This window comes from Oryx dammah, unplaced genomic scaffold (assembly GCF_014754425.2).
Source record: "Oryx dammah isolate SB20612 unplaced genomic scaffold, SCBI_Odam_1.1 HiC_scaffold_14, whole genome shotgun sequence".
In the NCBI taxonomy this organism is placed as follows: Eukaryota; Metazoa; Chordata; class Mammalia; order Artiodactyla; family Bovidae; genus Oryx; species Oryx dammah.
This window is the reverse complement of record NW_024070198.1, coordinates 21,716,051-21,729,621: the sequence shown is the minus strand read 5'-3', so window position 1 is coordinate 21,729,621 and position 13,571 is coordinate 21,716,051. Positions and strand designations below refer to the sequence as shown.

At 58.1% G+C, this 13,571-nt stretch overlaps 2 protein-coding genes across 5 annotated transcripts; both read left to right on the top strand.

The window, feature by feature from the left end:
• The first annotated feature begins 210 nt into the window (after positions 1 to 210).
• On the top strand, positions 211 to 2,459 carry NPM3 (nucleophosmin/nucleoplasmin 3). The gene is made up of 6 exons (XM_040254237.1): positions 211 to 373; positions 682 to 767; positions 1,007 to 1,126; positions 1,244 to 1,337; positions 1,910 to 2,031; positions 2,110 to 2,459. Exons 1-5 carry the CDS (start codon positions 256 to 258, stop codon positions 2,020 to 2,022), a joined length of 531 nt encoding a protein of 176 aa, XP_040110171.1. The 5' UTR covers positions 211 to 255; the 3' UTR covers positions 2,023 to 2,031; positions 2,110 to 2,459.
• Positions 2,460 to 7,729: 5,270 nt separating this feature from the next.
• On the top strand, positions 7,730 to 13,333 carry FGF8 (fibroblast growth factor 8). 4 transcript variants are annotated; one of them, XM_040254234.1, is made up of 6 exons: positions 7,730 to 7,761; positions 7,860 to 7,896; positions 8,427 to 8,513; positions 8,771 to 8,918; positions 12,110 to 12,216; positions 13,043 to 13,333. In XM_040254234.1, the coding sequence occupies exons 1-6, from the start codon at positions 7,730 to 7,732 to the stop codon at positions 13,331 to 13,333; spliced, it is 702 nt and encodes a 233-aa protein (XP_040110168.1). The 4 variants fall into 4 exon arrangements, with proteins under 4 accessions (XP_040110168.1, XP_040110166.1, XP_040110170.1 ...); XM_040254232.1 differs by having other exon boundaries at positions 8,738 to 8,918; XM_040254236.1 differs by lacking the exon at positions 8,427 to 8,513.
• Positions 13,334 to 13,571: the final 238 nt, after the last annotated feature.

Sequence of the window (13,571 nt, the reverse complement as noted above, 5' to 3'; positions counted from 1 at the left end):
AAGATGGTTGGATGGCATCACCGACGCGATGGACAGGAGTTTGAGTAGGCTCCGGGAGTTGGTGATGGACAGGGAAGCCTGGCTTGCTGCAGTCCATGGGGTCGCGAAGACACGACTGAACTGAAGGAGATAGGGCGATGAAGCCCTGGACTCAGGGTGCCTCGCCAGCGTCTCCTTTAAGAGGCGGGGCCGGAGCCGCGGCGAGTCCCAGGCTTTGTACGTGTCGGAGGCGGAGCCGCAGAAGGCCCTAGCAGCATGGCAGCTGGCGCAGCGGCCGCCTTGACGTTTTTGGATCAGGAGAGCCGAGTCCGAGCTGGGGGGGTTGGCAGTCTGCAAGTCCCGGCCCCGGTCACTATGGACAGTTTCTTCTTCGGTATTGAAGAAAGGAGAGGCTGAGGGTGGTGCTGGGGCAGAAGCAGGGCTGAGGAACGGGAATGCAGACGTGTGCACGACGTGGGTGGGGGCGGAGGGGGCCTCGCACGCGGCAGCCGGAGCCGGAGGGGAGAGTCAAGCCCCTGCCCTAGTTGTACGGGGTGGGCCCGGGCCGAGCGCTCCAGTTGTTCCTGACACGTGGGCGTGTGAATGGACGGTTAGTCATGGCTGCAGGTGAACGGGATTTGGTGAAATGCCCTCCCCCACCACCCCGCACACTGACGCATACTCACAGTTAACCTCTTCCAGGCTGTGAGCTCTCAGGCCACACCCGCTCTTTCACCTTCAAGGTAGAGGAAGAGGATGGCGCGGAGCATGTGCTGGCTTTGACCATGGTAAGGGGCTGGGTAGGGGGAGTGGAGGTTAATTGGTTGACCTAAAGAGACTCTACTCGCTTGTCTATCCTCCTTCCCCGCTCTACTGGGAGGCATCTACTCTGCTTAATCCCCACATGGGGCTCCCCTGGCCAGGCGATCCAAGGACCTCGGAGGCTGGGCAGGTTGTAGGGTAGATGCTTCCACTTGTGGTGTCCACCCTTATTGGGGAGACTTCGAGGTCCCGTGTACCTTCCCAGCTCTGCCTCACCGAGGGGGCCAAAGATGAGTGTAATGTGGTAGAAGTCGTGGCTCGGAACCATGACCACCAGGAGATCGCAGTCCCTGTGGCCAACCTCAAGTTGTCCTGCCAACCCATGGTGAGTTCCCTGGCCATACCTTGGGAGGCTGGGAGGTAGGAATTGAGGACTTACGACTTCTCACAAGGTGGGGAGGGCTAGGAGTGGGCCAGGCCTTCATCCTTGTCTTCCTCCCAGCTCAGTTTGGATGACTTCCAGCTCCAACCACCTGTAACCTTCCGCTTGAAGTCAGGTTCTGGCCCTGTGCGCATCACTGGGCGGCACCAGATTGGTGAGAATTTTCTCCTTTGCTTCCAGTAGACTCTTCATCTGGACTCCTACCCCACCCCAGACATATCTCCCAGTGCAATTCCCATACAGACCCTGGATGCATTGCCCTCCACTTTACTACTCTAGCTGTTCTTCACGGAACTTACCCCAGCTTATCCAGCTCCACTAATGTGGACTCCCTTGAAAGTGAAAGTGAAAGTCACTCAGTCCTGTCCGACTCTTTGTGACCCCATGGACTGTAGCCCACCAGGCTCCTCTGTCCATGGAATTCTTCAGGCAGGAATACTGGAGTGGGTTGCCATTTCCTTCTCCAGGGGATCTTCCCGACCCAGTGATCAAACCCAGGTCTCCTGCATCGCAGGCAGACTCTTTACTGGCTGAGCCACCAGGGAAGCCCTTTGACTGTTTGTTATCTAGTTTAGTATCTGAGGTTTTTCCCACCTAGGCCATAAGCTTTGGGAGGTCAGAGTCCCTGCAAGCCTAGAGCCACAGGGCATTAATAAACGACATGTATGAAGTATGAAGGGGGTATGGCTTTAACTTCTCTTCCTCCCTTGACTGCTTGTGTACCAGTTACTATAAGCAATGATCTTTCTGGGGAAGAGAGTGAAGAAGACGGGAGTGAGGAGGAGGAAGCTGAGTTGTGTCCTATCCTTCCTGCCAAGAAGCTGGGGCGCAGGCTCTAACCCTCTCTGGTGAGTCGGAGGGGCCTGGGAGGCGACAGGAGGAACATGTTTGGACCTCGATGCTGACCCCTTGTTTGCTCTCTTCAGGTCAGCTAGCTGCCTGCCACATACACCAGGTTCCTGGACAAGTTTCAAGAACTTTGTATCTCTCCATTGAAGAGGGTTGGGGTGGCGATGGGGGTCTTGGTCTGGTGCAAGGAGAACGGGGGTCCCATCCCATTCTCCAAAGGACCCTGGTGTTCTAATCCTGTACCTCACCCCAAGCTTCCCTTTTCTCCAGGAGTGGGAGGAACTCTGAACTTCTATCCTGACCTTCTCTCCCCACTTGCCTATGAGGTTGGAGGTCAGCATCTGAAGCTCAGTACTACACATTTTTAATGTTTTTTACATTTTTGGATAAAGGTTGAAATAAAATGTGGATGAGGGTTTTTTTGTAACTCATTTGTGCGGCTTCTTTCCCTCCTGGGGTGGCCTTCCCCTAGGGACCACCAGGTGGCACTGTGGCAGCACAGAGGGTGGCCCTGGACCTGGGGAAGGGTGAGGAAAGGTGGGCTCCTGCTGCTGCCAGAGCACTGGGACTAGCCCAGCTCTGGGCCCCAGCTGCCTTCCTAGATGAGGACCTCCCAGCACCAAGCCCCTTGCCAGTCCCTTGGTAGGGGAGGGCCATCCCAGGAGGTTATCAACATCTAAACAAGGGGTCTGGGCCTCTGTCACCACTCAGGCTGATGGGCAGGGGGGCAGATAAGGGGGCTTAAGCAGCCTGAGGAATGTGCATCCCTGGCCCCATGAAGGGGGCTCAGGCCCCAAGAGGACCTGTGAGGGGTAAGGTAGAGGCCAGTCTTTGCTCCTCCTACCAGTCATGCAGGACATCTCTGAGCCAGCCTGGACCCTTAGAAACCTGATTCCAGGGGCCAGATGGAGGGGGTTGGCCAGATTGGGTGACAGGGAAACCAGAATCCGGGTGGCCTGGCATATGGGGGCAGAGAGGAGCCCCTGGGATTCAGCCTTCTGGGCTAAAGGGTTCCAGCCCCCTAGCCCTCCACCTGGTCTGGGGGCTGGGGGGCGTGGGTAGTTCTCTGGTGCCTGAAATCAGGTGGTTCTAGGTATTGGCCGCTGCTGTAACAGGAAGAGAAAGGGGTGTACCTGGTGTGAGCATGAGTGTGTATATGACCAAGTCTGAGGTCAGTAGTTCAGCAGCTGTGTTGATGGGGCAGGGGGTCTCAGTGCCCTACAAACAAACAAACAAAAGGTTACCTCCTGAGACAGCCTGGGGCCAGACGTGCTGAGGAAGGACACAGAAGAGTGCCTGGTGGGGCCAGGCCCACTCCCTCCCACACTGGCTTCTGGGCAAATGAGTGAACAAGTGGGAGGGGTCCCTGGATAACCAGAAGAGGTTGGCATTGGAGCAGGTGTTTGGAAAGAGTGTTTCCACAACCCAGCGCATCTCCGAACCCTGTGGTGAGGAGCAAACAGGTCCAGTGTTTAACCTCCCTTTTTCCTAGTGGAGGATAAAGGAAGATGATCCCTCTCTGCGTCGCAGTGATCAGGGTCGGAGGCCTCTCTTTGCTGCAGGACTTTCCTGAAGTGCTTCCGCCAGGAACACTGGGATGGAGAGGGCTGCCAGAATGGGACCATTCACCAACCACAGGCAAGGGGTCGGGAGATAGAGGAGAAGGTGGAGTTGGCGCCCTCTGGTGGGCGAGGTTGAAACCGCTTGTGGCGGAGCAGCTTCCCGCGCCGCCTCTGTAGCGGCTCTAGGCGAGCGCCGCGATGCAGGGGCCTACATGCCCCTCCAGCGGTCTGAGCGACTAAGGCAGACTTCATTCGTTTGGTCGTTCATTCATTCACTGGAAGGGTTCCTGTTAGAACCCTTCCCTTCCTCCTCTCGTCTATCGCCTCCAAAGTCCTCGGCACGAGTTCGGTTGAAGGCACGGTAGCCTGGCTGAGTGTAGGAAAAAGTTGGGGAATCCTTCCCAGCCGACACTTCTACCCCCTGCAAGAGGCCCCGCCCCAATATTTACCCCCCTCGACGCCACTGATCGCTCATTGTGAGCCTTTCTAGTTTCTTGTCGGGTCTGCCCGCGGCCCTGGCCGGCGCCAAGCGTGTTCCAACCCGCGGTGGGGGCCCAATCCACATCCGCCTCGTCCCGGAGTTTCTCGACCCGACAGGGCGCCCGCGGACTGAGCCGGGAATTGTTTTTTCTCCCTCCCCTCCCTCGCCTCTCCTCGATCCCCTTTTCTGCCCTCTTAGCGCACAGTAGGAGCGTTGCCCATTCATTTAGGTCTCTGAGCGCTGAGGGCTTACGCTGAGGTTTGCAGACTGCTGGAGGAGGGGCAAGACTGTATTTGGGGGGCGAAGGGGGACGACCAGACGGGGCCTAAAGTGCTTAACCCAGTCTCTGCGATTTACATTTGAACAGTCGGCGGAGGGTCTGCGGCGCTTTGAACGCCTGGCGCAGGCTGCGCGTGTTGGAGCTCAGGCGGCCCCCGCCGGTTGGTGTGGATTTGAGGGGCCCAGGGTGGGCCACGGGAGGTGGGTGGGGGGCGACCGATGCATTTGGAAAGAGGCTGAACGTGTGTGTTTGGGCCCTTGCAACGGTGTATTTGCAGAGAGGGGCTATTTGTGTTGGCGAGAGGTGTGTGTTTGTGTTTGCAGAAGGCGAGTGACTCTGCGTGTGTGTATTTGTGTTTGAGGAGTGTGGGGACGGCCGGGAAAGGTGGCCGGGCTGTCACTCAGCGATCAGGTTGACAGGCGCTCCCTCATCAGGGCCAGGGAGCTCTGATTGCAGATTCGAGGAAACAAAATAGCAATTGTAATTACGGGGCTTTGATAAGATAAAGGAAGGCGCAAGCCCGCCGGGAGGCGAGTAAGAGCAAGGGAGGAGAGAACGGCCTGCTGGGGCCCCGACGGAGTATTTACATCTGTCATTCACGGGGGTGTGTCCTCGCCGTACCCGGCGCCTGATGCGGGGGTGTCCCTATTGACACCCCTCCCCCATCTAGAGACAGGGACTTTTGGGGATATGAGAAGAATCTCCTCAAATGGAAGAAGACCCAGCTGGGGGAAGTTCTCAAAATGTAGAGGAATTCTGGTCTGTATAGGCTCCCGGGGGTAGAGGTGGTTAGGGTGTGGGACTCAAACCCTGATTGATGGTCCACACGTTTAGGCCCGGGGTGGCCCATCTCTGGGGGAGAGTGAGGAAGATAGATTAAGATCATTGAGGTTCAGCCCAGCATCTTCAGAACCTTCTGGGGGCTCCAAACCAGGGTCTGAGCCAGGTGCTATAGTCTCCACCCCCCACTCTGGGGAAAGGCAGGTGCCCAGAGTGACTCAGGTTGTGACTCCAGGACTACTCACGCTAAGGATGGGCTGGATGATGCCCTGACCCCTGCTTGGGTCCTGCTCCTTGCTGTTCTCATCAGACTGTTTTCAGAGGGCTGGTCCCTGGTGAGAAGGCCCTTTTCATCCTCTGCCTCTCATCTCTCCACTTATTTATTAATGCATACAAATAATAAACATATTCAAGGGCCTCCTATGTGCAGGGCATGAGGTTGAGATGGTAAATATTTTGCCTGCTTGAATTAGTGTACTTGGGAATGTAGACACCCAACAACTTCTTGACAGAGGAGCTCAAATGAAGGAGAAATGCTGGTCTAGGCTGTGGGTACTGGAGCCCACTTCACTTGTCTTCCTCCAGTGCCCACCTCCCAGTGGGGTTGAGAGGAGATGGTGCAGACAGCCTTTAGCAAATATAAGTGCTCAATAAATGGTGGTGCTTATCTGTTGGGAGGGTGGTGAAGGCAAGTAAGTCTCCCTGGGGAGGCCCCACCTGCACTGAGGTCTAAATGCTCAGTCAGTTTCCCCATTATTCATTCATTAAATACAGAATTGCAGAACCCTGCCCTGCTCTCCTGAGCTAGTAAGATATGGTCCTTGCCTGGAGGTCTGGTGGAGGGAAAGAGCCACTTGAGGGAACAGAGTCAAGTGGGTAACAGGTGAGCTCAGGGAGTCTGCTTCTCTGGGGAGGGATGAGATCTTGGGACAAGTCTTCCGATTCTGTTTCCCCACCTAGACCTTGCTCAGTATTAGCACTATGCTGGGAGTGGGAAAGGCAGGCCACAGAGAAAGGGGAAGAACTTGGCTGTGCTGCCTCTGGTCTCATGGTTTCCTGAGGCCACCCCAGCCCCTCCAGCCCAATCCCCAAGGACATGGGGGCTGGCAGTAGGGCAGGGGAGGTCTTGGGCAAGGGCAGCAGCTGGGCAAAGCATCAGTGGCTCCACCTGCTCCCCAGAATTTTCTGTCTCAGGGCATCTCTGCCCACCCAAGCTGCTCTCAAAGAAAGCACCACACCTCAGGGGCCCCTGAAGCCCCTGGAGGAAGCAATGGGGTGGCTGGGAAAGGCTTAGACAGCTCACTACCTTCTTTGATACTTCCCCCTCCCCCAGGGTTGACAAAGCACCAGTCCAAGTTTAGCACACAGTAGGTGCGTAAATACCTATTCAGTGCACAAATAATGGGAGTCTGAGTGAAAAAGACTAGGCAACCTGGATCTAAGTCTCTTTCCTGGAAAAGCAGCTGAGGTTATTTTTGTGCCCACTGCCTGCCGCTTTGGGGAGGGCATGGTGGTGGCAGTGACTGGGGTTTTCCCTATGGGTGGGCTCTCTCCTTTTTGGGTGGTATAGTCAGGCTTCAGTCTAGCATGTTGGGGGCAGGAGGGACAGGAGCAGGGGTGAAGGTGATAATGAGGGCAGGAAGCAGGAAAGGAGATGTTTCTTGATCTCAGGGCCTTCTTGGTGACTGAGTGATGCAGGAGAGACCGGCAAGGCAGGGTACTCAGCAGAAAGATGGGGGTGGTTATCGGCTCCCGGTCGCACAGGCACGCACTGCCAGAGGAAAGCGCACAAGCGTTCACCCCAGTGTTAGAGGCTACTTGCAGGCGGCAGCCCCAGATAGACAAAGCACACAGTAGGTGGCTCAGAGAACCGCTGTCTAGCTTGAGGCTTAAGCGAACCGGGTCCCACGATGGAGACTGGGCGCCTTCCCACTCGGGCGCCCGGGGGGTCCAGGAAGCCCCAGCAGAGGGTCTCGGGACTCCACGGGGTGGGCGGCCCGATGCACCCCCCATCCCCGCGCGCCTGGACCCCAAGAACGCGCAAGGGGACAAGTCCGGGATGCGGAGAGGCGCCCAGACGGGCCACCCCCGCCCCTTGCAGCGGGTCCCCAGACCCCTCCCCTCACCCAGACCCCCAATCCCCGACCCTCCGACCGCCCCGCCCCGCCCCGGTCCGCCCCGCCCCCGCCCCGGGCTGCGTCCGGGCCCCCGCTCCCAGCCGGGGGCTGCGGGCTCCGGCCGCCCGCCCCGCGCTCCCCCCTCGCGCCCGGTGCGGCGCCCCCCGCCCCCACCCCTCCCCCTCCCTTCCCACTTACCCACCCCCCCTGCCGGCCCGTTACCCTCCCTCCTGCTCCGGCTCCTCAGCAGCCAGCGGCCAACGGCTCCGGCTGCGGCGCAGAGGCACTCGGCGCGGCGCGGCGAGCTCGACATTCCCTGGGACCCGCGGAGCCGCGTCCCGATCGCCCGGGCTCCCGGCCTCGAGCCACCCTCGAGCCCCCCGCCGCCGCCGCCGCCGCCCTCGGCTCGTCGGTCCGCTGCCTCCCGCGAGCCGGCGAGATCCCGCCGGGGCTGTGCGTGCTCCCCGGCCGCGCGCCATGGGCAGCCCCCGCTCGGCGCTGAGCTGCCTGTGAGTACCGCCGCCCCGCGCCCCCGGCCGCGCGCCCGCCGGCCCGCCCGCCACTCACCCCGCGCCCCTCTCTCCCCGCCCGCTTTTGTCTCCCACAGGCTGTTGCACTTGCTGGTTCTCTGCCTCCAAGCCCAGGTAAGGCGCACTGCGCCGGGGCCGGCGGGGCACGCCGTGGGGCGAGGTCGGGCAGGCGGGGGCAAGAGGACTGACCTCGCGGCCGCGCGGCGGGCTGGAAGGGCTGGGAAGCATCTTAGAACTGCAACCCCTAACTATCCCGAGGAGGGGTTAAGGACCAGAGAGGTAGCGCCGGCCTCAGGTCACACAGCCTGTGAGCCGCGCGAGGCTAGAACCAGAGGTTTCGGAGTCCGGAGCTGTCTCCCACGCCTCCCAGCCAGGTGGGGGTGGTTGGGGAACTCGGCGGCAGCCACTCCTGGCCGCGCCGAGGAAGGGGGCATTCGGGGCCAGGGGGCGTTCGATGTCAGAGGTCCGGTGACTGCCTCAGGACCCTCTCCGCGGCTCTCTGGGGAGACTTGCGGCGGGTCTGGCCGAAAGATCAGGTGCCCGGGTCTTCTGCGGTCTCCACATTTGCTCCGTGAATTTGTCTTTATAAATGTCAGGGGTCGGGCCGCGCTGCCTCCCGACTTAAAAGCGCCCTGCTCTTCTAGGAAGGCCCGGGCGGGGGGCCTGCGTTGGGCAGGGAGCTCGCTTCCCTGTTCCGAGCTGGCCGGCAGTCCCAGGGTGTTTCCCAACAGGTGGGTCCAGATCCTTTCCCATCCCGGGCGCATCCATGCGAGACTGGGTCTGTCCGACTTTCCTGGGTAGGGTGGGGGTGGTCCGAACTGGCATGTTGGGGGGACCCCAGCCCCTGCCGGCTGCCTGGGGCAGTGGAGGGAGGTGCCGGGTGATGGGGGCCACTCGGGCCCCTGGGCAGGGTAGCATTATAATGGCGTGTTGTGTATTTTTCAATTTCCTAAAGGTAACTGTTCAGTCCTCACCTAATTTTACACAGCATGTGAGGGAGCAGAGCCTGGTGACAGATCAGCTCAGCCGGCGTCTCATCCGGACCTACCAACTCTACAGCCGCACCAGCGGGAAGCACGTGCAGGTCCTGGCCAACAAGCGCATCAACGCCATGGCAGAAGACGGGGACCCCTTCGGTAAGGAGCTGCACTGCGCTGGGGTTAAGGTAGCCTGCAGAGCACGCCCCTCCTCCCCAGGCTGGCCTGCTGTGAGGGGACCCAGCAGTCGCATCTGCATGCTGAGCTGAGGCCTGCAGGCTCCCCAGCTCAGAAGGGAAGGAGTTAAGCCGACAAACATCTTGGGGGTCAGCTGGAGAAGAGAGGGCTGGGGAAGGGACCCTGGGGAGTACTTGGCCCATAGGTGCCCTTTCCCTGCCCAGCAGATGAATGAATCCAGGAATCTCCCTTTCCACCTCCCCCTCTCATACCCCTCCCCACTGCAGGTGGAGGCAGAGGGTTCAGGGGGAGGGGGCCCAGGTTTAAGGGAAGCTCTTGAAAGAGGATATGTCACCAGGGCCCGCAAAAGGAGAGTGGGAAAGAGAAGGGAGAGAAATCCCCTCAACTCTCCCAGGTTGGGGTGGGGGGGCGGTGTACTGCGAACCTTAAATACTTTGATCAGGAGGGTCAATTACACATGGGGACTAGGCTAGGAAAGGGGCCTTCCCCACTTCACTTGTCCAGGAACCCAGGCAGTCGGTCAGAGCGGGGCTCCTGGCTCCCGGTGGGGTGGTGAGTACAGGGAGCTACTGTGGGGTGGAGAGGCTGAGGACTGATTGATTTCTAAAACATTCAATATTCCTGCCTTGAAACAAGGCCAATTTCCAGAGTCCTGGATGTACCAAGAGAAAAGCAAGTCCTCTGGGCGGCTGGTGTTGTTTTTAGAGAGCGATTATTGTGAGTTTAAAAACCTTTAAATAATGACCAAGTTAAACAAGCATGAAAGGAGAGGGGAAGACTCTATTAAAATGTAATAAAAAGGTGAAGCATTTTAAGAGCTAAGAAGAAAAATGAAGAATGATATAAAACAGAAAAAGAACGAGCCTTTTTTTCAGATGTGGAGTTTGAAAGGAGTTGCAAGTCTGTAAATGTTAAAAAAGAGGTTCAAGATTGTTCTCTATGAATCTCTGGAGAGACCCCCGCGTCTGGCAGAGCGATTAAAACTCTTCTTACTTTCACCTTTTTTAACATTTCCTGAATACTTTCTCCTCTTCTCGAGCCAGTTTGGGGGATCGAGTATGTCTCGCTGCATTTTTTCTGCATCGACGTAGCTGACTTCCCTTCAAAGCTGGAGAAGGAGACATAATTTTCCTGGGATAAATCTGTCACTGGGGTGGAAGAATAGGTTTGAAAATGTTAAGCTTTCCAAAAGCCCGGTCGGGAAAGCCGCTGTAAACTGCCGCCCCAGCTCCCCAGCTCCATCCAGGAGGGAGAGTGGGGGCTTTCTGCAGTGGGGGTGGGGGTGGCCTGCCCGGTGGCCGAGCTCCCCTGCTGGGCTGACAGGGCCAGCCTGCCGCCCCTTTGTCCCTTCAAACTGGCTGCTCGTTGCCCTTCTCAGCTTCCAAGGAAAGGGAATGAATGCCTGGCTCCTCCTGGGTTTGCTCCATTGGAGCAAATGGTCCAGCATCCTCGGGGTTTGGGGAGCGAAGAAGACACTAAGCTGGTCATGGGGGCATTCATTTTCAGACATCAGAGGTCTGATGCCCACTTCTCTTACAATTATAGGAGGCTTCCCAGGTTCCCTGGTCCCTGACCGGTGGGCAGGAGCAGGAGCTGGAGGGCCAAAGAGCAGAGGCTTAGGGTGTATAGCCAGGACAGGTAGAATCTGCGGGAGAATGGCAGAGAAGTCCCAGCGGCTTCCTTATGGGTCCCAGGAAGGGACAGAGGGTTCCATTCCTGTCTGCCTTGTTTGGCAGACCCCCCTCTTCTCCAGTTGATGTCCTTCTTGGCCCTTAAAAAACAGCTGCTCCTTGCCCTGAAAAGCAGAACAGGAAAGGGATGGGCAGACTGGCTGGATCCAAGAGGAACTGGGTGGGAGAGGAGGTGGCAGCTGCATTTCCCTGGCTGACTTGGAGCCAGACTGGGGGCTTGGCTACTGGGACCCAGCTCTATGCTTCTGCAAAGGGAGGCAGGCAGTCACAGGCTGGGCTGTGAGGGCTGCCTTGCTGACCTGTGCCCATCACCTCCCATTAGTTTCAGGGTCAGAGAAGGTGCCACCTTGTCAGAATAAGCTGGGAGGTAGCCCTGGGAGTCCCCAGACTTCTTTCTCAAGGAGGGAGAAGGCTAAAGGAGGGAGGGCAGGAGACCCAGCCCCTTTGGTACCATCCCAAACAGCTAAGTTGGTCCCCACTCTCAAAGGGAGGAGTTGTACAGAGTGGGCAGGGGCCAGGGCTTCTGTGGCAAGCTGGCTGTCTAAGGGAAGGGGTAAGAAGGCACAGCATTCAGCACCCTGTCTCCTGGCTCTTGAGTGAGAATCAAGCACACATGATTTTCTCTTCTCCTCCGCTACAGAAAGTGTTTGGTCACTGGGGTAAGAAGCCCAGTGCTGCTTGAGAGGGCACAAGCGAAAAGACTATTGAATTACTGATTTCTGAACACTGGGGCTGGGGTCTGGAGTGACTGGGAAGTATGGCAAAGAGATAGTATCCTCCTAGCTGGCGTCTGAGTTTCTAGGAAAGCAGCCGGCCATGGGCTGTGTGTGGAGGGGGAGCTGCCCTCATCCCTGTCACCTTCTCAGCAGAGCCGGGGTGGAGGGCGGGAGATATGGGGTGGGGCGGAGTGGGTTGGGGTGGAGGGTGTCGTGGGGGTGGCCAAGGCTGTGGGTTGGAACCCGAGGTATCAGAAGCAAGAGAGAGTGCTTTTATGTTTGACCTCAGGAGTGGAGGTCACCACTGCACCTGGATGTTTGTAATAACCTGTGAGGCACGTGCATATAATATTTTGAGTTGGAAGAATCCTCATAGATCTTTTGACTGGTAGTGGAATTCTAGTCAAATTTTACTTGATGCCTCAACACAAAAGTCATTACTGTCTGGTTATAAAAGAGGGTCTTCAGTTTGATGGCTCTAAGACCCCTCTGCATAAACCAGTTCAGACACCATGATCTCATCCATTCTCCCTCTGTACGCCCAGGCGAGGGGCCTGAAGCCCAGAAAGGGGACTTGAGCTTTCCAGGGTTGCACAGCATATTAGTGTCTGGAGCCCACAGCCTGAGCATCTGGCCCTTGGAGCATCTACTTCTGGGGTGGGCCAGCTGGGGTGGGGACATGGAGCATTGGAGGTCAGGAAGCTGCCAATAACCACCCCCACCCCACCCCAACCTTTCCTGACAGCAAAGCTCATCGTGGAGACAGACACCTTCGGGAGCAGGGTTCGAGTTCGAGGAGCTGAGACAGGCCTCTACATCTGCATGAACAAGAAGGGGAAATTGATTGCCAAGGTGAGGTCCTAGAAAGAAGGGAAATACTGGCTGGGGCCGGAGGAGCAGGCTGGGCTGGCTGAACTCCTCCAGGATCCCAACAAGGTGGGCAGAGAGGCAGAGGGCCACCTTGGGGTTACCTAATGATTGGGGGGGCGGTGGAGGAGGTGAGGGAGGAGGTAACTGAGAGATGAAAAGCTATAAAGGCAAAGGAGGAAGAAGGAAGGCTAGGGAAGGGGCTGGGGAGGGGGTGTCGGTAAATTCCATATATCTTTTTAACAAATCGCCAAATTGCTTTGCTATTATGTCCAATTACATGGTACCAGCATTTGGAATGTTCAGTAAGCCGAGGGCCCAGCCCCTCAGCCGAGCTCTGAAATGGCCCCATTAGTCACGGCTCCTCTCCAGCCTCTAGCTCCCCGCTTCCCTGGCTTCTGGGTCCTGGGGCTCCACATCTCCTCACCAGCCTTCCCTCCCGCACAGGGTGATGGCCCTGGGGCTGCAGGTTAGCATCCTGAGATGGCTGAGGGGGGCAGCTGGGGAAACGGGTGCTAGCAGCTTGGGCCAGACTGGTGGGCAGGAGGCCAGGGTGGGCAGGGGCTGGGCCCCCTCTCAGCCCCTCTGTGTTGGGGCCCAGCCCCTCTGTAGACAGCCATGTGTCACTGCTACCCAGGAGGACAGGAAGTTGCCGGGTGGGCTGTGAGTTGTGAGGGATTAGAGAGCGGGTGCCCACCCTGCCATCTGCTGGGGTGCCCACCTGCTGTCTGGGGCCGCCTGCCCTCTGCCTAGGATGGGAGGGGGCTCCGGACAGAGCCGGGTGACACCGTGTCCGCCCCCCACCCTGCAGAGCAACGGCAAAGGCAAGGATTGCGTGTTCACGGAGATCGTGCTGGAGAACAATTACACGGCCCTGCAGAACGCCAAGTACGAGGGCTGGTACATGGCCTTCACGCGCAAGGGCCGACCCCGCAAGGGTTCCAAGACCCGGCAGCACCAGCGCGAAGTCCACTTCATGAAGCGGCTGCCCCGCGGCCACCACACCACCGAGCAGAGCCTGCGCTTCGAGTTCCTCAACTACCCGCCTTTCACGCGCAGCCTGCGCGGCAGCCAGAGGACTTGGGCCCCCGAGCCCCGATAGGCCCTGCCGGCCCCTCCCCGCCGCTCCCCGCCCAGGTTTCCTCTTTGCAGGACGAGGTCTGCGCTACTGAAGGCTGGGGAGGAGCCGGGAGAGCCTCGGGCTCTAGTTGTGGATAATTGTTTGCTGTTGGGTTTTTTCTGTTGTTTTGTTTTGTTTTTTTTTTTAAACAAAAGAGAGGCTCTATTTTTGTATTCCACTCAGCTGTGGTGTCTGACTTCTTCACTCTCACCTAGGCTGG